At 28.0% G+C, this 25,213-nt stretch overlaps 1 protein-coding gene across 1 annotated transcript in view; it reads left to right on the forward strand.

The window, feature by feature from the left end:
- LOC101234505 (protein cereblon) overlaps positions 1 to 25,213 on the forward strand; it is a 69,169-nt gene that overhangs the window by 28,672 nt on the left and 15,284 nt on the right. Inside the window, exons 3-10 of the mRNA XM_065811210.1 lie at positions 1,663 to 1,803; positions 11,214 to 11,275; positions 14,412 to 14,588; positions 14,669 to 14,861; positions 15,143 to 15,199; positions 18,183 to 18,267; positions 18,925 to 19,040; positions 19,118 to 19,182. Coding sequence (XP_065667282.1) covers positions 1,663 to 1,803; positions 11,214 to 11,275; positions 14,412 to 14,588; positions 14,669 to 14,861; positions 15,143 to 15,199; positions 18,183 to 18,267; positions 18,925 to 19,040; positions 19,118 to 19,182 — 896 coding nt within the window. The remainder of the gene's footprint in view (positions 1 to 1,662; positions 1,804 to 11,213; positions 11,276 to 14,411; positions 14,589 to 14,668; positions 14,862 to 15,142; positions 15,200 to 18,182; positions 18,268 to 18,924; positions 19,041 to 19,117; positions 19,183 to 25,213) is intronic.

Here is a 25,213-nt window from a genome sequence, read left to right on the forward strand (position 1 = left end):
ATTTTTCATATAAAATAACATATGTCTGCCACAGGCTATCTTAGATTCGTAGTCATACGTTAAAAATTTTATCATATAAAATTAATTATTAGTTTCTAATTCAAAACATATTTCGTGACATAACATTTGTAATTTAGAGCATAAATTATTCCTTATAATCTGTTCGAGAGAAAAGAGAAATAAAAATAAAAAATAAAATTTTTTTGAGGCAAAAAAACTTTTGCTTAATAATACAAAGATCTTAATTTGAGTCATTTTTTGATTTGTCTTGTTTTAAAATGTATAAAATATTACAGACATTCAAGATAAGTGTAAGATATTTAAGATAATAAAAAAAAATTTAGTTTAAGATATTTAAGATATTTGGCTTTTTAAGTACTAGTAAAATAGTCAGGAAGAAATAAATATAGACAGGAACAATTGTAATTGATTAGAAATTTTGCAATTTTAAGTCTAGCATAAACATGTCATGCAAAATCATTAAAAAATACTTGTAAATAATAACCGATAGTAACTACTTGTAATTACTAACAAATAGTAACTACTTGTAAATACATATCAATATTAACTACTAGTAAATACCAACCGACAAAAACAACTAGTTAGTATCAAACAATAGAAACTACTTGTAAATACCAACCAATAGTAGCTACTTGTAAACACCAACATGTAGTAACTACTTGTAATAATGTTCATTAGTAACTACTTGTAAATACCAACCAATAGTAACTATTAGTTAATAATAACTAACAAATTTACTATTAGCCATATGAAAAAAATACAAAGTTAGTAAAAATTCAAAATCATAAACTTTGAAAAATAAGGCCACTTCATAATGAAACCTGAAGTAGTGAGATTAAATCTAAAACAGTGAGGTTTAATCATAATGTTCATTAAAGCTTTATTCTCCTGTAATAGAAATTTATAAGTCATATTCATTATAAAATATTTTTAATGATAATGATCATTATTTAGACAAGACAAATTTTGGAAAAATAAATTAAAAAATTCAGCACAAATATTTGTTCAATATTTGTGTTGAACTAAAGAAAGTTTGTGCTGAACTAAAGAAAATACACACAAAATGTCAACCTTATAAAGTTTTAGTAGACTTTGAGCATTCATAGTTGTTTTATAATAAATGCTATCATTTATAATATATGCAATTATTTTATCTATAACAATACAAAAATAACTATTTTACTTTATAAGTTTTTATATCATAAGTTTTTTTTTTTTTTTTTTTTTTTTCTGTGTGTGTTTCATTAACATTTACTGTGTTATTGTATGCTTACTGTGTCATTGTATATAATATATACAATCATTTATAATATATGCAATTATTTATAGTATATGCAATTATTTAATTTACAACAACACATAAATAAGTGTATTTTACTTTATAAATTGTTGTAGTATTGTTTTATTTTATTTTTATATATCGTTTTTTTATGTATTTCATTAACATTTACTGTGTCATTGTATGCTTAATGGGTCATTGTATGCTTACTGTGTCACTTTATGTTTACTGTTTCATTGTGTTCTTACTAGTCACCATATGCTTACTGTGTTATTGTATGCTTATTTTGTCAATGTAAAATTACTGTGTCATTGTATATTGTGATTGTTGCGACTCTTTTTTCATATGGCTTATAATTTTAGTACATGGGAAGTGGAATGAATGAACTTAGTGGTCGCCAGATTCATGAAGAAGGAGCAATAATAACGCTTCCTTTATTTTATCAGGCAGGAATTATCATTGTACCTGGACAAATCTTGCCTTTAAATTTGTTTCATCCTCAGGTATTTTTTTTTTGAATTTTAAATTCAAAAAAAAATTTATGAATTTAAAATTCAAAAGTTTTTAAATTTGGGTTTTTTAAGTTTGTTTAAATTTGGTTTTTTTCCAGATAAACCAGTAGTTGTCATTTTCTACAGCATGAATACATTACGTTTTTTTACCTCATAATAGTATGATGATATGAATTATTGAAATGTTGACAACGTTTTATGGCTTCTGGCTTAAAATTTTTTTTCAGATTTATACAGTTTATAGTCCTTGAAGTCAACTGCTTTCTTTCTCTTTAAATCTCTTCTTTGTTTTGTTTTTTAATTAACTTAATTTAAGGTTGCTTGAAGTCTTGTTTGCAGCTTTAATTTCAACTTAAATTTCTAAAAGAAAAGAAAATATATCTTCCTAAAATTTGCTTTGTCTGACATAATTTTAAAAAATCCATCAGTGGCTCATTAATTAAATTCCCATACAAAAAATTTTTTGGTTTTGAAATATTCGAACCAATTTCTTTAGTTAAATAATTCTCTAAAATATAATTATATTTAAATATATACAAAATATATATGAGTTATTTAAGCAAATTTTTAAACTTTTGGCAAAACTTTAAAATGGATTTGCGCAAAAGATTTTCATGTTTTTATTAGTTTATTTTTATGTTTCTGTGAGTTTTAGATTATTACTCCACCAATAGTCACAGGGCCATCACTAAAAATTCTGTTCCCTAAATTGTGTGTGTGTGTGTGTGTGTGTGTGTGTGTGTGTGTGTGTGTGTGTGTGTGTGTGTGTGCGTGTGTGTCTATATATATATATATATATATATATATATATATATATATATATATATATATATATATATATATATATGTAAATTATGTTAGTGTATTTTACAAATAGATTGCTCAATGTTCTTATACAACAGAGCAATAATAAATTAGTAAAAAACACTTATCTAACTTTTATCTTCAACTTGAAGTTTCACCATTGCTGGATCATCAGGAAGAGTTCCTTAACTCTTCCTGATCTCTTCCTGATGATCCAGCAATGGTGAAACTTCAAGTCGAAGATAAAAGTTAGATAAGTGTTTTTTACTAATTTATATATATATATATATATATATATATATATATATATATATATATATATATATATATATGAACACTCGGGCGACTTAGAGTAAAAATTTAGCTGACTTTGATTTCCCATATATGCTTTGAGTCACCATTTTTTACAAAACTTTTTGCATTAAATGTAAATAAATACATATGTTTACCCACAGCTACTGTGTTTTGCCAGAATATTAGATAAAGTTGGCAAAACACTTGCTCAGCTTTGCAACAAATTATTATATTAGTACAATTTTTAATATTCAAGAGATTTTAATTTAACATTCCAAAGTTTTCTGGTGGAATAGTTCACCATTCATCATTAAATAAGATTTTAGTTTTTTCTTATAAGTAGCTGTATTTTTTTTGTCACAGATGGTACTTGTAAGTATATTCCAAAGTTTAGGACCACAGTGGGATAATGCTTGATTACCAAAATGATTGTTGCATTTTGTTTCCTTTAATTTTAGTGTTCTTTCTGACATGAAGAGTAAATTAAATTGCATAATGACTTTTGTGCTTCCAGAATAATAGGTTTGTGCATTGTTAAAAGGACCTTGAAATATATTTTTTCTAATTTTCAGCCAATGCAATGTGTTAAATTCCTGGTTGTTTACATGATTTTCTATTCTAGTTTTAATTACCAGTCTTTCTGCACAGTTTTGAACAGACTGCAGTTTTTTTAATAGTGACCTTTCAATTCCAAAATAGAGGGAGTTGCAATAATCTAGCTGTGTAAATATTAGTGAACATTCTATGGTGCACAAATCTTTATGCAATAAGAATTGTTTTATTTTGGATATTTTGCTCAATATATTGTAGCAGTTTTTAACAATCTTATTTATTTGTGTTTTTAAAGAAAATTCATTGTCAAATATCACTCCTAAACTTTTTGCTGAGTCAAAAAATCTAATGCATTCCTTGTTAATAAAAGTACCTTTAATAATATCTTTTTGAATGCTAGGTGGTGCCATAAATAATATTTTTGTTTTCGATTGGTTAATACATATGAATGATTCACTTGTCCATTTAGATATGTATTTAAGACATCTAGGACTAGTACATTATATTGAGATGAAGGAAGGAGTGCTTTTAGATGATCATCTAAGATACAAAAGTTTTAACATTGATTATGTTCAGATATTTGTATAGTGGTCTCATATAGTTATTAAAGAGTTTTGGACCCAGGACTGTACCTTGTGGTGCTCCATATTTTACATTTTGGTTATTGGAATATGAGTTACCAATTTTTAACATTTTGTGTATGTTTAACTAAAAATGATTCGAACCATTTGTTAGCTGAGTCAGTTATACCTATTTCACTGGTTAATAGTCAAAGTAGTTTTTGCTGATCAATAGTGTCAAAGGCAGCATTTAGATCAAGTAACATTAGTACTGAAAATTTATGTTTATCAAAGAGTTTAAATATATCATTGGTAAGCTTAAGTAAAACTATTTCAGTTGAGTGATATTTTTTATATCCATAATGATGTTCTATATGAAGATTGTTTGTTATCATGTGAGAATCAAGATGATTGGAAACTACTCTTTCTATTAGCTTGCTAATGAATACTAAATTAGAAACGGGACTATAATTTTTTAAGTCTTCAGTATCTGTGGCAGAGTCTAACTTCTTTATTATTGGAGCACTTTTTAGACAATCCATGCTGCTTGATTCTATATATGTATAAATGCTTGTAAATTATTCTGTAGTAGATATGCTGGAATTGAATCATCAGGAGAACACTTTACTCCAAATGACATAGTGGTTTTGTAAATTTCTTTGTATGTCGTTGGATCAAAATTTCTTAAAAACTGACTATTATAATCTGATGCGTTTTTCTTTGTTTGGGATATTTGAAGACCAGATCTGAGTTTCTGATTTGAAGACCAGACCTGAGTTTTTGATTTTTTCAGTAAAATGATTATTTAATTTGTTAGCTAGTTCTTTGTCTGAATCGGCTGTTGGTACATATTCTTGAGTTTTATCTAAGTGATAAGCTTGAGTAGCTTGTTTACCAATGAGAATAGATTTTTACTTGTAGTGTTTTTATTTAATAGGTTAGAGAAATATGTTCTTTTTTTATATAAGCAATTATTGTTTTTTTTTTCTAAGGCGTCTATATTCTTTTTTGTCACTTTCATTTTTTGTTCTCCAAAACAATTTTTCTGCTTTTCTTCATTTTTGTCTAAGTTGCATATATTCTCTGTCAAACTGTTTTTACTCTTTTTACTTTCGATCTCTTTATTTAGTTACACATAGTTATTTTGTCTTTCATTATTTAGTTACACATAGTTATTTTGTCTTTCATTATTTAGTTACACATAGTTATTTTGTCTTTCATTATTTAGTTACACAGTTATTTTGTCTTTCATTATTTAGATACACATAGTTATTTTGTCTTTCATTATTTAGTTACACATAGTTATTTTGTCTTTCATTATTTAGTTATGCATAGTTATTTTGTCTTTCATTATTTAGTTACACATAGTTATTTTGTCTTTCATTATTTAGTTACACATAGTTATTTTGTCTTTCATTATTTAGTTACACATAGTTATTTTGTCTTTCATATTTTCAGCTGATGATATTTCTGGTTTATTTCTTGATATTTCATTGTTAAATTCTCATACAGTAAATTTATTTTTCCGTGTGCTATGAAATCTAAAAAATATTTGTGTAAACCAAAATAATTATTGTAAACTATTGACAAAGTTCACTCTTTGAATTTCAGAAAAAGCGCATGTTGGCATTTATAACTTTAGTTTTCTTACTTGCTTTAAACGCTTCTTTTACAAATAATTTTTTTTTAACACAATTAATTCTTTATAAAAAAAAAAAGTTGAAATTTCAAAATGGTTATTATCTATTGTTATAGCTCCATTGTTATCATTTTCGGTATCAGCTCTTAAAAATAATGTTTAATTTGTTTTCATTTTTTAACAAAAAAAATAGGAGTTTTGTTGTCCATGTAACCAAGTCTTCTATCTTTAGCCTGATTTATTTTTCTGGTCAGTTTTAATAGTCAGTTCTCAATAGCTGTTGTTGCTATGGTTTGATATCTTTACAATCAGTCTTGATGCACAATTATTTCGTTAATAATTGTTACCAACTTGTGTTCTTTGTTTTGTGTTCGTCTTAACTTGTTGGAGTTTTTTGCGCTCGTAATTTAATTCATCCAGACTTTTAACATTCTTTGTTGGCACTTCTGTATACAGTTCTGATAATTTGTTGTATCCCAGAAAAGAATATTTTGAAAGAATATTTTTGAAGCCGAAAATGTTCTTTTAACCACAATGATTGAAGCGTTCATATTCTTTTACTTTGTTCATATTAGCTGCTGTTAGTAGCAATTTTGGGATGAATAAAATTGATAGCAGCCAACATATAACAACGTAAAAGTATATGAACGCTTCAATCATTTTGATTGAAAGAACATTTTTGTTTTCAATACAATTGCATACAGAAGAGTTTACTAAGAGTTGTCATTTGTTGTGCTGTAAAAAAGTCAGATGTCATTATACTAAATAAATTATACCAAAATGCTATTTATAAATGATATATATTTATATATATATATATATCATTTTGATAAATATCAAATTTTATTTTGATATATATCAAAGTTAATCTTATAGCTTTCATAATAAAAACATTAAAAATTTTAAAATTAAATACAACTTACATGAAGTTATTTAATATATTTATGAACTTATTAATCAACTTAAAAACATCGAAACTAAAAAATATTTATACAATTTTTAGAGATTTTACAGATGCAATCTACAAGCAATAATTTCATAATTACATTAATAATTTCAAAATTAAATTATTAATTTCAAAATAATTTCATTTTACAATAAATTCATTTCTTTTAAGCCCATTTCTTTCAAGTCCATAATATCGCATTAACGTCAAGTTTGACAGAATAATGATTACTATGTAATACAATTTTTTAAGAGCCATTTAACAAGAACTGGCCAAGTCTGGAAGTGATGTCTTCAAAATTGTCTTCATTTTCAGATATTTTGTAGAAAGTAATGAAAATAGGCCTTACTGGTAATTTTTTGTTTGTAAATTCCTACTTATTAAGGAGATATTGGGTATCAAAATTTTTTGAAATTATTAATGCATGGAGTGCATTGATAATTTCAATTCTCAAACTCATGTTGCTACAGTTTTAGCAACATGAGTTTGAGAGACACATTCCTTTTTTATATTTTTACTATTCTGGGTAGAATTCTACAGTAAAAATGAAAATTCATTATTTTAACAATTTTTGTTGTCTAGAAATCACAGTTCGAAAACCGCTAAGTTTGAAATTTTACTCATACTTCAAACATTAATTTCTCCTAAGGCTATTACTTACACATGAATTCCTTAATTGTTTTTGAAAACCACTAAGGCAAAAATTAGTTTTTTAAAAGAAAAAATCATATGCATGCAACAGCCTGGAAGGAGAAAGTTGCCAAAAATTGAATTTTTGCGGTTAATGCACTTTGTTAGGTTACCCATAACAATCATGCCTTAGGCCATGAAGTTTAATAGTTATTTGGTTTCCTTATACATGCATCTTCCATCTTCCTAAAAAAGAAGTCCATGTGCTCAAACCTACAGAAGTTCTAGAAGTAGTCTTATTTTGTTTATATATATATTACAAAATACCCTAGCAATGGCTTAGTTATGCTCAGCAATGGCTACTTTACATTTTTAATAATTATTACTCTTATTAAAATTAAGATTGAAGACATTTTTATAACGGATTTGTACCAGAGTGCTTGATAAAAATTATTTTCTAAGGTTTCTTAATGTAACAAAATACTTAACAATAAGTTCAAGTAATGCAATGGCAAAAGTGAAAAGTCCATACTAGGGAGAATAATATTTTGACATAATATTTAATAGGGAGAAATATATTTTGACAGCCAATTTGGTGTGATATTTGTGTTAATGACTGTAATGATTTCCACACAACCAATTCTCTTTGGACAATCATTTTTATATTCACTTTAAACAATCATTAATGATTGCTACACAAGAAATTCCCTTTAAACAATTATTTGTAATACTATCTTTAGACATTGATATTTATTTATAATCTTTAGACAATATTTATTTGTATCTTTATACATTAATATTTATTGCTCTATTATTTTAATAATTGATTTTGCAGTAATTTATTTTATTACAAGTCAAACTAATATTTGACTCACAAAAAAATCAACTAATTTCAAAGAATCCAGAGGAAAGAAAAAGATGAAGCTATACCATCCCAAAAGCAGATTTTATTTTTTCAAACTATACAGCAATATATCAATTGCATTAGCATGCAGTTTTTGATGCAGTTTTTGATGCAGTTTTTGTTGTGGAAAACAACAACTATTAAACTCATGTTTTTAAAATATTTCACCAGGTATAATATAAGTTTAAAAAGTTAAAATCTTTAAATAAATAAAAAAATAAAGAAAATTTTAATACTTCAAAATCATAAGGGGCTTATAAGCTATGCTGCTTTTTTATATAAAACAAGCCCTGTAAAGTAGCTGTTGCTAAGCATATCTGTATGGTTGCTAAGGTGTTTTGTAATTTTAAAATGTGGCAAAATAAGAATACTTCTAGTACTTCTGTAGGCATTTATCACTTGAATTTTTTTTCAGATATTGAAAGATTCATGTATAAGGAAAGCAAATAACTTGTACATTTTATGGCAGTCCTAAGGCCATGGTTGTTATGGCAAAGCGCATTATCCAAAAAAATCCATTTTTGGAAGCTTACTCCTTCGCAGGCTCTTGCATGCACATGATTTTTTTTGTATAAAATCAATTTATGCTTTAGTGAATTTCAAAAACAATTAAGAAAATCATGTGCAAGTTATGATATTAATGCTCAAGTACGTGTAAAATTTCAAATTTAGGGGTTTTGAACTGTGATTTCTAAACAACAAAATGTGTAAACATTTTGAACTTTCATTTTTACTGTAGAAATCTACCCAGATTAGCAGAAAAATAAGAAAGGAATTTGCCTCTTTAATTCATGTTGCAAAAATTGTCCTTCAAAGTAGCAGCAGTACTGCATACACAAATATTTTTACAAAATGAGCCGTATTTTGGGACCAAGAATTGGGTCAGCATTCAGCAATGCCGATTTAACTACTGACCTTAAAGTGTTTGAGGTTGGCAAATAATCGTTGACCTTGTAAGTGTATTCGACAAAAAGAGTGCTTGATCTTCTCAAAGAACAAAGCAATAGTAAATTAGTAAAATATCTAGCTTATCTAACTAGTTATATAATATCTAATTATATAACTTATTACATAATTTATTTTTTCTGATTTATGGAAGAAAAAATTGCATATATATATCAAAAAGTCATTTAGAAACAGAGGTATGCTGCTTTGGAAAGTGCTCTATAATACATACATCAGACCACACTTAAAATTCTCTACTCAAGCTATTTCTAATTCAATTCTCTATTCCCCCTTAAATCTTAAATGCAATATAATATATAAGGTTCCACTGCCCCACCCTGTATATATATGGATTTACTCGAGTAAATCCATATATATACAGGGTGGGGCAGTGGAACCTGCTTATTTGAATTAGCCTTCCTCAAGTGTGATTTGCTACAATAACTTTAAGGAGGGGCTTAATCAAGAGCGCAAACTGTGAAGTTTTGTTTATATGATGAGCCGCATTAGTTTATTTTCTTTTTTCTTTGCAGTAGTCATGGAATGGACGAACGTGGAACGTGCTTTTGTGGTTGAGGCATATTTTTCCTGTGGTAAATCAATCATCGCCACACAGCGTGCATTTTGTTGGCACTTCCATGTTGCACCTCATGGCCGTGTATCAGGACAATAGTCAATCGTTTTGTGGGTGAAGAACTTCAGGGAATCTGGAGATGTGAAAAAGAAGAAGCCTGGTCTCCAAAGGATTGCAAGATCTCCGCAGAACATCAAAGCGGTGCGGCAATCCATCTTGAGGTCTCCCCGACGATCTGCCTGCAAGCATGCATCAGCTCTTGGGTTATCACCTCGTTCTGTTAGACGGATCCTTCATGAGGAATTGAAGTTCCATCCCTACAAGATTGTTGTTGCCCAGGAACTGATTCCTCGGGACTTCGATGCTCGTGAGGCTGCGTGTAGGGCCCTTCTTGACTTGCTTGATGACATGCTTGTGTTCTTCAGCGATGAGGCCCACTTCCATCTTTCTGGGGCTGTGAACAAGCAGAACATGCGGTATTGGAGCGCTGAAAACGCACAAGAACTTCACCTACAACCTCTACACTCGAAACATGTGACTGTTTGGTGTGCAATATCCTGAGGAGGAATATTCGGTCCCTGGTTCTTCGAAGAAAATGAGAGGACAGTTTTGGTGACATCTGAGCGTTATGTGGTGATGTTACAGGATTTCTTCCTGTTAAAACTGAACGAGATGGGCTTGGACGATGTTTGGTTCCAGCTAGATGGTGCAACTGCGCATACATCAAGAGCATCCATAGTTTTCTTGAACGAAGCCTTTCCTTTGCACGTGACCTCTTTGAGGGGTAATCTTCAGTGGCCAGCCAGGTCCCCTGATCTTGCGCCTTGCAATTATTTTTTGTGGGGACATCTGAAGTCCGTCATGTTCCATGACAGACCCAACAACCTGAACCATCTCAAGAATAACATTTGTGAAGCTGTCGTCAGCATTCCTATTGAGATGCTGGAAAGAGTCGACACCAATTTCAGGACACGACTGACACAATGTATTGATAATAACGGACGTCATTTGCGTGATATCATCTTTAAAACTGGCAAATTGTAAAATTTACTTGTTCTTGATTATGCTACTACAAAATTCATTTGTATATATTTAATACTTTTGTTATAATATATGTTTAAAATAGGCAAGTTTCTCTGCCTCACCCTGTATATATATATATATATATATATATATATATATATATATATATATATATATATATATATATATATATATATTAAAGGTTTTTATTATATATATATATATATATATATATATATATATATATATATATACATATATATATATATATATATATATATATATATATACATATATATATATATATATATGTATATATATATATATATATATATATATATATATATATATATATATATATATATATATATATATATACACATATATATTAAAGGTTTTTATTAAAGTATTAATTAAAAACTATATATTAAAACTGTATATAAATTTTTATTAATACTTTACAATATACATTATTTGTTATTCTTAGTTTTTTACAAATCTTAATTACATCTTTTTTAACTTTTGTTTAGCCAATTGATATGATGGAAAAAGTTGTTGCCTCTGATAAAACATTTGGTCTTGTTATAAAAAGGTTTTTACAAACAAATTTTTTTTGTTATTTTGATTATATATAAAGGGTGGTTAAATTTTAAGGGCCGATGTTAAATTTGAATAAAACACAAATTATTAAGGAATTTATTGTAACATCTTTTTATTATGATAATATGGTATGATTCAATTATGTATGGAATAAAATATCGGCCAAATGGACGCCGCGACCTCGGCGGCACACCTCCATCCGATGGTGCAAATTTTGTCATAATTATTGTTATTAATTTTATTATTATTTAGTAATAATTTTATTATTTATTAGTGTCATCATTGTTATTAATTTTACTATTAGCACTTCCATTCTTATTATTAATACTTTAATGGCTGTTATTGATTCATTTTATAATAATAGTATTTTTGTTTCAAATAATGTTGTTGTTATTAATTCCAGCAAGGTTTTTACATAAAATTAGGACTATGTACTATGTGTAAATATCCATAAAGTGTAATTAAAAATAAAGTGTAATGAATAGTTAAAAAGATAGTTTAGAGCATAATAGAGAAATTTCTGGAGAACACTTTTGTACGACTGTGGCAGGAACATTGTCTCACTATAAGCTGTAGTAGAGTTTAAAATAGAAAATAGAAATAGGAATTAAGGGAAGAAAAGTGATTTGGATGTCTGACAATGGATTGACCTGCATCTTTGGCCAACAGTAAGAGTGTGGTCATTTATTTTAAGAGACAAGTTATTGAAAAGCTTCTATGCTAGTAACTCTGCTTTATCCCTGGGAGAGGTAGTCTTTATAGAGGATTGAAGGTTGTGTTTATTAATGACACTGTGGTGAAGATGAAAACAATATGATGAAGAACAAAAGGTGATTAAGTTAAGTGACATGACTAAATGACAAAGAAATAGCAAACCTGGTTTGATGACAACTAGGTAAATTGATAAGTGTCTGTTGTAAACAGTTATGTTTTGCTCACAATGTGCAACTGGCAATTATTAGAAAGCTATTTCAAAAGCAGAATATAGTAAGAGAAATAGATCAGCAATTCAACATAGACATGTAATTAGAAATGATTTTTTTCTATGTTAGTTATAATAAACATTAGGAAAACCAATATTATGTTACTATGGCAACATTAGTTACCATAGTAACATGATATTGGTCAGTTTAGTGATCAAAAAGGCTCTAAAGTTAATAGTATTGTTTAGATAATCCAATATCCACAATGTTATCTTGCAGATGTATGCTGGAAAGATGTATTTGGAAAGCAAATAACTCTAATATAAGACTGCAAGACAATAAGAAACAATCTTTTATTAATGCTTCAATGAGTCTATTTATTAAAAAATTGTAAAAAGTCATTAACAGACTTAAGTCTACTTGAAAGTTTTTCTTTATTTAATAATAAGGTTAAAATTGTATCCACTATTGTTATTACACCAATCTTAATAAAATGAATGATTGAGGCCTTTTCCCATAGGGGTGCAAATTTTTCACAGCCCATGCTCCCATAACGCTTGTGTTATGGCGACATGTCTCTCGTTCTTTAAATGTAACAAAAGCGTTCAGATATATGTAGAATCCTTCAATGTCGGTACTATGGTAGAAACACCTTTCAGTTCATAGTGCTAATAATAGTTTTATCTTAGTTACTTGAAAGTCGCTTCAAGTTCAGCTACAGCTTTAGCAGCAGTCTCATTTAAAACTTTCTGTTTTAAATGAGGCTAATATTTTTTCCGATTATTATGATTCTCCATCTGAATCTATTTTTTTCCTCTTGAAAACCCTTTGAATATTTCAGATTAACTAAATGAAACTTTTAACAAAACGCGTTTGCAGAGTATGCCAATTTAATGTGAGACGGTCAGTGAAAATTCAAAAGGAAATGCATTTGTTTGAAAATTTAAGAACAAGCAATGAAGAACATGCAATGACTTTTTGCAAATATAATTTTTTGCGGCTAACTTATTTATAAATCTGAACTTTTTGCAACATAAATAAGTCATTAGGACAATTTAGCTTCTGATGTGCTCTGCTTCCTCGAAACATATTTAAAATGAAATCAAAATAGTTACATATGTATTATATCTATAAAAACAATGAGCTCCTTGTAATTTGTTAATTAAGTATATATGTTATAAAACCAATGATTTTTATTTCATATTGTGTGAGCTATATCGAGAGGTGATGTTTTCTTGTCACAGGTAAAGAATTTTAATTATTTTCCAATATTAACATTTTTTGAAAATATGATTGCTGATCCTTCAGTTAACCTTAAATCATACAGCTTTTTGTTTGTTGCTTTAAGAGATTTGTATTTATTTTTAGTTCAAACTGATAAAGTTGAACATTTTATGAGAAATAAAAAATAAGTTTAAACAAAATTAATTAAAAACTCTTTTACTTTTTTATTAAGAATTTAAATGAAATTCTTGTAACCATTTTTAACCAATTGAAATCTTACTTTATATTACCCAAGCATACTATTTAAAACATTAGGAGAGATCATAGTAGACATTAAAAAATTCATAGTAGACATTGAAAAATAGTTGTGACATTCTTACCTTCAGTGACCTTCAGTAACCCAAAAATCAGAATTTTATATAATTAGTAATAATTATGAAAATAGTAATGATAATAATAACATTAACAAAAACAACAATTAAGACAATAATAAAAGAAAGAACAAAAACTAAATTATTAATTCAAACAAATGAGCACAACAGTAATATTGAAAGGAAAAAAATTGTTTAATGTAGGATATTTAAAAATAATGATCAATATTAAAATGTGACGTTTTAAAAATAACCAATAAAAAATAAACAGAAGTAAAGTAAAAAAAATTAGAGCGCAAGAATCTATAAAAAATAACAACATATCATAAATCTATAAAAAATAACAACATATCATAACTAACAAAACATAAGAACACGGAAAACAATTACAAGTTACAAATAAAAAGCTATTTGAAAAAATAGCGGGTTCAATTAATTATGAAATTTATATATTTAAACTTTTTTTCTTTTGTCCAACTTTTTTTCCTCCCTCTCTTTTAAACAAAAATATGAACTAGTAAAATTTTTAAACAAAGATATAAAATGAGATATGAACAATTAAAATTTTTAAGATGGGTTTTATGTCTAATAAAATTATTTTTGTTTTAAGTGGCGAAGCCAGAAGAGATGAAGGTGATAATGGTGGTGTGTTTCTTGCGTCAGTGGGTGTAACATGTGAAATATTTTCTTTCCGAGAATACGAGGAGTATGGGTATAAAAAACTAAGCTTAAAAGCCCAGGGGCGTCAGCGGTTTAAAATATTAAGCAAGAGCTGTCAGCTAGATGGGTAATGATGTTTGTTGTTGTTTTTGTTCTTTGTTTGTTGTTGTTCAAGTTTTTGTTGAAACTTTAATTTAAATTTTACAGGGTAATAATGGGTACAGTTGAAATTCTTCCAGAAACTATTTATTCTCACCCTCCCTCATCCTTAGTTTATACAATATATCAGCATCCCAGTTCAATAAGAAGTCAAGTAATTGCCAATTGCTGTTATTTAGAAAAAAGCTTGTTGAAAAATGAACAACGATATATGGCTGGCTTCCATAGAAGAACAGTTGGAGTAATATTATATTTTTTATTATATTTAGTGTAAACTAATTTATATTTAGTGTAAGCTAACTTATATTTAGTGTAAACTAACTTATATTTAGTGTAAACTAACTTATATTTAGTGTAAACTAACTTATATTTAGTGTAAACTAACTTATATTTAGTGTAAACACATAGTTAAAAAGTATAGAATTAGTCTAAGTTTTAGTAAAATTTAAAATATATAATTTATATTGTAAACTTTTAGCTAAAAAGCTATTTTAGGCTGTAATAAGTTGTTTCTATTTTTAGAAATTATGCTCAAGTCTTACACACCTTCCTGGATGGGTGTATAAATTTTATAACTCAGTAAGCTTCCTTAATTTTAATACAGTATTGAAAAATCAAACATTTTTACTATATTTTTATCAGATAAAAGATTAATTACATTTTTTTTTTCATATTTATTATTACAATTTATGTTTATTATATATGCTTTAAATTTAACATACATAAAAATTACAATATATTTTTATTATATATACTTTAAATTTAACAGATATAAAGTGAGTGAGTAAAATAGGTCAATAAAAAAGCAATAAAAAATATAAATAGTGTCATGAAAGTACAAAAGTAAACAATAACCTGTTTCTTTGGGATGAAAAGAAGATTAACCTATTTCTTTGGGATGACAGAAAGAGAGTGGTCATTGGATTCAAGAGATAAAAATGAAAAGTTATTTGCAAATAGTTCTGTCTTATCCTTGGAAGAAGTAATAAGATCAGACCCAAGTATAAGAAATGGAATGTTTGACCACGTATAAGAGATTGAATGATTTTAGATTTTCAAAACATCTTTAGAACTTTACTTCTGTGATGAAGTACAAGATTTAAGATCCATTAATCTAGTTATTGCTTATTTTACTAGTTTGTCTACCACAATACCAGTTTTTGTATTTCTGACTGAAAGCGATACAGTCTTGAATATTTTTATGAAAGAAATTTTGCTGGAACATGACTCTTTATATGAATTTGTTTTTATAAATGGGTTCTAATCGTCATAGTTTGGTGCAACACCATTGGGAAATATCTCAGATAAAATTTTCAATGCACTGACAGTTAGGCTTTTATGAAATTGTAAATTATCTTAGGGTGATCAGACATCTCAAATTGTGTTTTTGGAAAGAAAAAGAAGTCTTTTTTAATTACTAACAAATTAATTACCGTATTAGGCAGACTGTAAACAAAGTTTATGTTAAAGTTTCCTTTTTCAGGTGAAAAAAGTTAACCATAAACAAACAAGGCAATAAAAAGTTTAAGCAATTTATAATTACGAGTTTTTTATGTATTACCCTATCTTATACTTCAATTTTGCTAAATCCATGAGTAAATTTTGATAAATCCATGAGTAAATTTTGATAAAAGTGCTATTTATGCATATTTATTTATTTTTAAACTGTTTTAAACTGTTATTTTTAAACAATCGAAAATAGAATACTTCTTGTAAAGACATTTTTTAAGTTGAGTATTATAAAATGGATATAAAGTGAAGTTACTGGAAACAAAGAAGAGTGTTGGCCTTCGATTTTAATAAAGCAAATAGAAAGAAATGGTTTGATAATCTCAAAAAATTTCCCAGATACACCATATAAAGCAAGCTTATGGAGAAGACCAGCATGCCAAATTTTATTGAAAACTTTTGATATATTAAGAGTAATAGCCTTTTCTTCTCCACCTCTATCTAATGCATAATAGAATCTTTCAGTTACAGCAGTTAACAAGTTAGTCGTAGAGCAATAATCAAAAACCGTTTTGATTGTCAGAGACTAAGTTATTAGGCTCAAGATAAAATGTTGAAGACTCAAAGACTACTTTAGGGTAGCAGTAAGCAGTGTAATGATAGGGTAAGTCCAAAGAAGATAAAAAATTTAGAGATTGCATAGCATTTTTCAGACCTAAAGGAGAATAACAAGAAAGGTTGAAAAATACAGAAGTTATGAGCATCAGTGCCATCTGTGGTGTTTAGAGCTGAGCCATTCAGTGTAATGAGCATTAAATTTTCCATACCAACAATATTAGCGGAGGAATAAAGAGAAAAGGTTTGATCAATTTGGTCAGCAATTACGTTTAAAAGAGTGCAGTCTTATGAAGAAGGAGAATGATAAAGAATAAAGATATTTTTGATTTGTGTGAAGAAGAGCTAAGCAGAAACTCTGTTAAAAGAATGGTTAGAGAATTCAGGCCTGATTTCTTAACAAATAGGTTATTTGATGTGTAAGTATACGCCATAATCAAGCTTATTGAAATCATTGAGAATCAAAGGTTATTAACCTTTAACACTGAGATGTAAAGATGAAACAGCTGGATTCAAATTAGTTTCATAAAGAGCAAGTAACTCTGGTAAAAAATGGTGGTAATGGTCTTTAATGTTTAATATTTTTGTGTACTTTGGCCATGTTTCTCCTAGCTTTTGCCTATGAAAGTGTACCCTTTAATTCAGCAAGACATGGGACAGGTAGTATTGGATTAAATTTTACCAGAAGTAGGGTGATCTTCAACCAGAAGTTTGTCAGTAAAAGCCTGTTTTAATGGATTATACTTGAGTTAATTTAATTAGTCTCAAAAGCATTGAGTTTTGTAAATTTGCAGATAAACTGAAAAAGAAATTGTCTTTAATGTTTTTTGGGTGCTTTTCTTGTAATATTAAAAACAGTTGCCTCTAACTTGATTTTGAGCTGCTTCTATTTTGTGTTGTGTTTAATTTTTATTTTGTTATTTTTTACATAGCTGAATTATTAAATTTTATAAACTGTACTTTCCACTTGAAAAAAAATATGTGCGTATAAATAAAATATAAGTATTACAAAAAAAAGAGTAGCTCCTCAACTGTATTTGTCCTACAACTTGTTCTACATTTGTCCTTCAACTTTTTCTACATTTGTCCTACAACTTATCCTACATTTGTCGAACAGTTTCCAGTTTACCCTCTGATAGAATGTTAGACTTGCTTTTGCTAATGACATTGTTAAAGAGTTTTCAAAAGTCTGAGAGCAATGAACTTTAGCATCAAACAGTACATAAGTTTTTTGCAATCATAAAAAAATATTTGTTATCCAAAAGAGTTGTTCTTGTAATGTTTACACTAATTAAAAGTTGCATAACTCTGAAGGTATATAACATTATATATAAGGTGTTCACATATAGAATATTTGTAATAAAACATTTAATGCAAAAAATAACATAACTGTTTATATAAATATATATTATGCTTTAATTTTACTGCTAAGAAAACAAACTGATGCTCTAGTGTTTTTTGATACTTTAGTGTTTTTTAGTGTTTTTTGATGCTCTAGTGTTTTTTGATGGATTGCTTGGTAAGAGAAATACGAAGCTGGAATGATAATTTGGAAATCGAAAAGTTACCAACAAATCCTGTTGGTATGTTTTTTGTTAAAAATCTGAAAACAGAATTTCTTATACAAATATACCTACAGACATGTATGTTTGTGTGTATGTGTGTACAATATGGTTTTGTTAACAAAATAAAAAAAGTGCTCTTTGAAATGAAATGTTGTTTTTTATGCCATAAAAGAAAGTAAGTTTTGCTATTATGACTTTATGTTGAATTTCTAAGATGTATTGGTAAAAAGTTTACTAGATGTATTCATTATTTTTATTTTAAGAAAACAGCCTAATTATGCTGTTATGATGTACTGATTTTCATATGATTTTAAACAATAAATTTCATAAAAAAACTCGAATATGTGTACATGATAATTTATCATTTTTATCTGGTAATTGATCGTTTTTATGTGGGAGTTGATCATATGTGTATAATTAATGATTTTATCACAAGTGCTATGTTAGGTAATTGATAACATCAATATATGTGTATGATATGCTCATATTTTGATTGTGTTATTTAATATATAACAAATATTGCGATCAATTTGTGATTATGTTATGTAATGTGTCACAAAGTATTGTGATCATAATTGGTCACAATAAGATAATATGTTTATGTTATGTGATGATTGATTTTTAATAAAACTTTGTTAAGGTTTGAGATTACTTTTATAACTTTGTTTGCAATAGAATTCTCTTATTGGATGACAGCTAATCTTCCTCTAACAATGGATATGAAAGTTGATCTTCTTATGATTACATCAGCTTCTATGCGTATGCAAAAGCTTTTAGGGATCATGAAAAAGGTTTTTTTTAAATTACTATTATTATTATTATTATTATTATTAATATTATGAGCAATATTTCTTAATTTTCTCTTTAGTGTGGTTCATCTCTGGCATGTGCTTCGTGTGAATCAATCATTACAGATAAAAAAGAGTTATTTTGGTAGAGAAAAAATTATGTGATTTTTTAAAGTTCTACTATGTTATTAAACATCTATCATACTATTAAAGTGCTAACAAAACAGCTATTGTTTACTATATTAACTTATTTTATATTACTTGAAAAAACATAATTCTTTCTGAATCTTAACTCTAAAGTATTTGATCATACAAATATGTAATCTAGTTTTCAAAAAAAGTTTTTTACTTAACTGTTGTGTGTAGGATCTTCTGACTTTTACTTTTAACATTTTCTTTTAGTTTAAAAACATTATAAAATTTCCACTCTTTGAATTGTATTTTTCTAACATTTTCTTTTCGTTTAAAAACATTATAAAATTTCCACTCTTTGAATTGTATTTTTCTAACAATCTCTGTAAAGTTGCATAACAAATCTATTGCTAAACTAATATTCATATCTCTTTGTTAAACTAATGGAGAATTTGAGTGTCTGTTAAGAAAAATAATCTAAACAGCCGGTTTTAAAACGGAGGAAAGTATGGTATTCTAATCCTTCCATTTAGGCTCCGTTTGTTAACCACTACAATAATTTTTTCAGTTAAAATTCCTTCGTTAGCCAGCTTTATTAACTTGATTTCGTGCTGTTTTTCTAAACGCTGCAATGCTTACAGACAATGATTTTGTTTATGTGATAAATCACAGCTAGTGATTTTTTAAATGATGTTTGCTGATTCATTCTATAAATTTAATTAAAACACGCTTCAATACAAAAAGTTCAAAAAGAGTTTGTATCTACTCAACACCTAGTTTCATTTTTTTAAATTTTATCTTTAGCTTTCTCACTCTTATAGTACTGTAGATTTTATGTTTAACATGGAAAAAATTTTTATAGAGACATATATATCATTGGAAAGATAATTTTGTCAGCTTTCTAATGGTGTATCTTGTCACATTTTTTGAGTTGAGCAGAAAAAATGGCAGATGAAAAGGTGAATAGAGGATTTTTGCTAACCTGAGCAACTTTTTTAATAAACATGGATTGCAACGCCTGTATTTATCTGGGGAAAGAGGAAAATATTTCTTTTATATATATTTATAGTTTAAATTACATTTTATACCTAATTTTTAAAATTTGGAAAAAATGTTTCCCAGGATGCTCTCCCCCCTCCTCCCATTTACAGCGATTCTTGTTCAAATAACCCAATATTTATAAGAAAATACAAAATAATCCGACACCCTATATATTTTTTAAATTATATATAAATATATTTTTAATATAAAAATAATCTTTCATACCTCATAAGCATCAAGAAAATGTCTTTCTTCCTCTTTAATGTTTTTTTTCTGGAGTATTAATACTACTGTTAGTGCATGTTATGCCATGACACTCTTTACAAAATGATGTACAATTTAATCCAGCTTTTTGACAAGTGCATTTATTTCCACATGGACCTTTGCAGCCGCATTTAATGAAAATACCTTGAGAACCTGTTTCGATATCTGTCATAATTGGTGCATATATTTGATTTTGTATTACCCATCCCACACTTAATGGATTTAAATCAACGTCACTCAAATTTCTCCATACTTTCATTTGGTGATAAACTCTGAGTTCTAATAATATGCAGCTCTTGGTGATGGTGCATGATCAATACTTGCACGAACAGATGCCACCATTTCATCATATTTATATTTCCTGATCTGCTGTAGATCGAAACAAGGTGAATGCTCAAAAAAACAAATAGCTCCTTTGCCAATAGTAGAAATATTTTCCTAATACAATAAATCTGCAGTAGATTTCAATTCATTTGAACTTTTCAACTTAGTAAAAATTGTGGTTTTGCTGAAGTTATGGATTGCTGATGTTGTGTCACACCCAGTGAATGCGCGCGCAAATAATATATGATTTAAAAGAGTCATCATCACTTGTATTTACAACATTCTGAATTTTATAACATACTTTTGATCTGTAGCATTATTTTGTGTCAACGTTTTTAAAAAGATGCCATAAGGTTGTGCTCTATTATGTACATGATGTATCAACAGACATAAAATATCAGTGTCATCAAAATAAATTGTGACTGACTCAATGTTGTTAATCTCAAGCGCTAGCTTAACAATACTTGTGTCTGCATCACTGGGACAACAAATAACTTTAAAATCATTGTTTCGTAACTTCTAAAAACCTGACAAAATTATTTTTGTTTTTATAGTTACTTTTTCTTTCTGCTGAGTATGGATTGAGATCATCGATTTCAACTGTTTGTGATATCTTACCAGATCGTTTTTGGTGAATACTGTCTTTAGTGGATGACTGATAACCATCAAAAATGATTGTGTCAAGTTGTAAGTGTTACTTTACTAAATAACTCATTTTTTTTTTCCAATTGCAGCACCACAATAACGTGCCCCCATCAACAATCATGATTGATACAGGTTCTTTTTCTGGTTATACATTATTGAGAATGTTTTCAATGTTGACTTTTGTGCTGATTACATGACACCTCCTTTAAATAAGGATGTTGGATATGGTGATAATTCATATTGAAAATAACTCTCCACTTTCTCTGGCTTTCTTTCAACAACAAACAATCTTAGAAAAAGTGTTAATGGGTTGACTGTAACAATTTCGTCTTGAATAGATACACTGGAGTATAAGCTCTGTAGTGTTGTTACTTGATTTTTTTGTTTGAAAGAGTAATTTGTGCAGGTTTTACCATTCAGCTCTTTGTGTATTGATGCTTCTATCTCTTCTGATCGATCACAGGTAATATTTTTCTGATTATCAACAAAAGCTGAGGGTGATCTGTTTCTAAGGCATCAACGGTCTGAAGGTAAAGCCTGCACGATTTTGCATAGTTATTGTGTCCTTGTTGCAGCAAAAAGATTGAGCATGCACTTTGTTGCAGAAATATGTAATGACTAGGGTAGGTTGATTTTGGTATGTAAGTACTGCTAAACAATATAAAGTTGGATATTTATATGTAAGTAACAAAAATAGCAAACTTATGTGTTTAAACTGAATATTTTTTTGCAGAACTTTGATGAAGTTAGTGGGTTTGCATACTTCGTAAACTACTTTTCGCTGTTTTATAAAGTTTATTTTTCTTCATTTTTTAAAGCACGCATGTATTGTATTTTGTTTGTAAACAATATTTAACAAACAATTTTTCGTAGTCTTTAGTAAAGTCTCTGACTTTACTAAAGACTACGAAATTAAAAAAATAAAGTCTCTGATTTTTTGGCGTAAAGTTAAAGTCTGCTTTTAACTTAACGCCAAAAATCAAATTTATAAGCGGCTAATAAATGTTTCTTAAAATATACTTTTCGATTCGCCCGAGTTTATAAAACTAGATTTACATCCTTAACTGGTTTATATTTTATAAAATTTTTTAGAATGATATAATGTAGTTAAAATAGATTAAAGTGAACAATAAGCACGTTTTACTAGTAAATACTCATTGTAAAAATATTATTATCAAGTAAGTTATTATCTGCTTGTTGCTGTTCATTGGATATTGTGTCATGTAACAATGTTTATGTAAAGTGCAAAAAAGAAAAATGCAAAATGGAACACATTTGCATATGTCCTAAAGAAGCAAAAGTCCCAATAAAAGAAAGAGCTTATATATGGGACCAACGTTTAAAAACAGAACCAATAGGGTTATTTCAGATGTCTTCGGTAGATACATCTGCTTTAAAACAAAACAACAGGATTAAACAGAAGGAAGGAAATATATCACATCACAAACATATTAATAATGAGCTTTCAAGTTTATTACCAGACCCCCCAAAATGTATATCTGAAATAATAACATCTCAGGTATTTTTATTTGCGTGGCCTTAAAATTTTAATTTGTATATATTTAACGCTTATTAATAATAAAATCACTTATCATAAGTATTTTTAGTTTTTTACTTAAGGAACTGTATGAATTGAAACCAAGTAAAAAAACTCAGGCAGATTATAGTATTCAAAAGTTTCTAAGATATACAATGGAGCTGATCAGAGGCGGATGTTCTTCAAATCTCGTTGCAGCTCTTGGAAACGTCTTACTCCATGATATCAAGTATCTATTGCTACCAGAAGTTGACATCAATAATATTCTCATGGATAAGTGTAAATTAGACAGCTTAGTCGAAAGTAAAAACAATTTCAAAAAACGCAGATTCAGAAGGGAAGACACAACTATTTTGCATTTATTTAGATGGAAAGATAGATAAGAACACGAAAATGTACTTAAAAGCAAATAGTTCTGAAAGAAAAAATTTCATAACAAAATGTGTTACTGCAGAGCATCACCTTACTTTTACACATGAGGATGGCAAATCTCACGGGATCTACTTGACACACAGAACAATATCTAATGTTGGTGCTACTGGGGATCATCTTGCTATGGAAACATTTAGTGTACTTGAAGAATATGACAGTCTGAAGAGCACCCGTGCTATTCTTTTAGACAATACTGCATCAAACACAGGTTGGAGGAGTGGCTTGGTGGTTAATCTAGAAGAGTTGATAGGAAGGAAACTTCAAACAATAGGTTGTAGTCTTCATCAGAATGAACTCCCACTAAAAGCTCTTTTTAAAATGTTAGATGGAAAAACAACCAGTTGACAAAACTTTAATTGACCAATTGGAAATAGATGCTCTGAAGAAATTCATAGACAACCTCAAGTAGAGTTTGAAGCAATTCAAACTTCTATCACTGAAGGATATATTTCATATGAGATATCAAAAGATATTAGTCATGATCAAAGGCTCCTTTATGAATATTGTAAAGGTATTGTATTCGGTAAAGTAGACGACAAATGGGCTAATTGTAAAATAGGTCCAATGAATGCTAGAAAGGGTTAACCATGCTCGATGGTTAACCCTTTCTATACGAATTCTTTGTTTATACACTCAAGATATTTCTCCAAAATCTTTCAAATTGCAAGATTCCCTCCAGATTCTGCTTTTCACTATTAATCAATTGAATCTTATTAAGTTTGATGTTGTAAAAAGAATTGTAAAAAAACAAACATTGATGAGCAGATCAGGACTCTCGGATTTGAGACAATACTCACTCTCAGAAAACAGTAAGCTTTTTAAATTTAGTTTTTCTATTTATAATTTATCAGGCATATGTATACAAAGCTTTTTTAAAAATGTATTGTACTGTATTTTATAATATTAAGTTTTAATTAAGGTATTAATTTTTTTTTTTTGTTTTTCGCAAGTTTTTTGAAAGTAACGATGTTTTTATTTTTAGAAACAAAAGCGGTTATGGAATAGAAAAGGAAATCCCTCAACTAAATTGGAATGCTACGAGCTGGATATCTCTTATTGATATTGCTCATTTTACTTATATCGAAATGGAGCCACCAACTACAAAAGAGTTTATTGATGATATTTACACATTCATTAAAAATAAAATAAAGCCTAATATTCAAGACCTCCCCTCTCATTCCCAGAGGGTTGAGAGATGTGTCAAATAATTTTCTGAAGCTTCTAAGACGGTATATGGATTTGAAGCCAGGCATAATTCTATACTAACAAAACTGCTTAACAGAAAAATGCGTCAAAGGTTTTTGTCAAAAGGACATTATTCTCAGTCGTACGATGATTTATTTGCTTAACTTGCTTGTAACATTCTTGAAATAATTATTTTAAATGACTTATTAAACTAATAATGATTATTTATTGGATTTTATTGAGCGTTTAATTAGATAATCGATGTAACACAACAAGTAAAAAATTTATACTTAAATATGAATTGGACATTTTTGCTTAATAAAACGAAACGATAAATTGTATCAATGATTTTAAATACAAATATTTGAGTTACTCCTTGGTCTGTCAAACATTTTTGATTGAAATTTTGTTCAAATGTATTGAAAAGTATGAAACCACAAGCAAAAAAATAATATTTTTATAGCAAATGTTGATGAGTTTCCTTTAAATTTTGATCGCTGATCCGCAAGCCGCCTTTTGACTAAACACCTTCAACTTTTTATTTTTTTGTTTTATACATATAAATACAACTTTCAGTACCTTAGCTGTTACGATTTAAAAAAAAAAGTGAAAAATC

Source organism: Hydra vulgaris, chromosome 12, assembly GCF_038396675.1.
Source record: "Hydra vulgaris chromosome 12, alternate assembly HydraT2T_AEP".
In the NCBI taxonomy this organism is placed as follows: Eukaryota; Metazoa; Cnidaria; class Hydrozoa; order Anthoathecata; family Hydridae; genus Hydra; species Hydra vulgaris.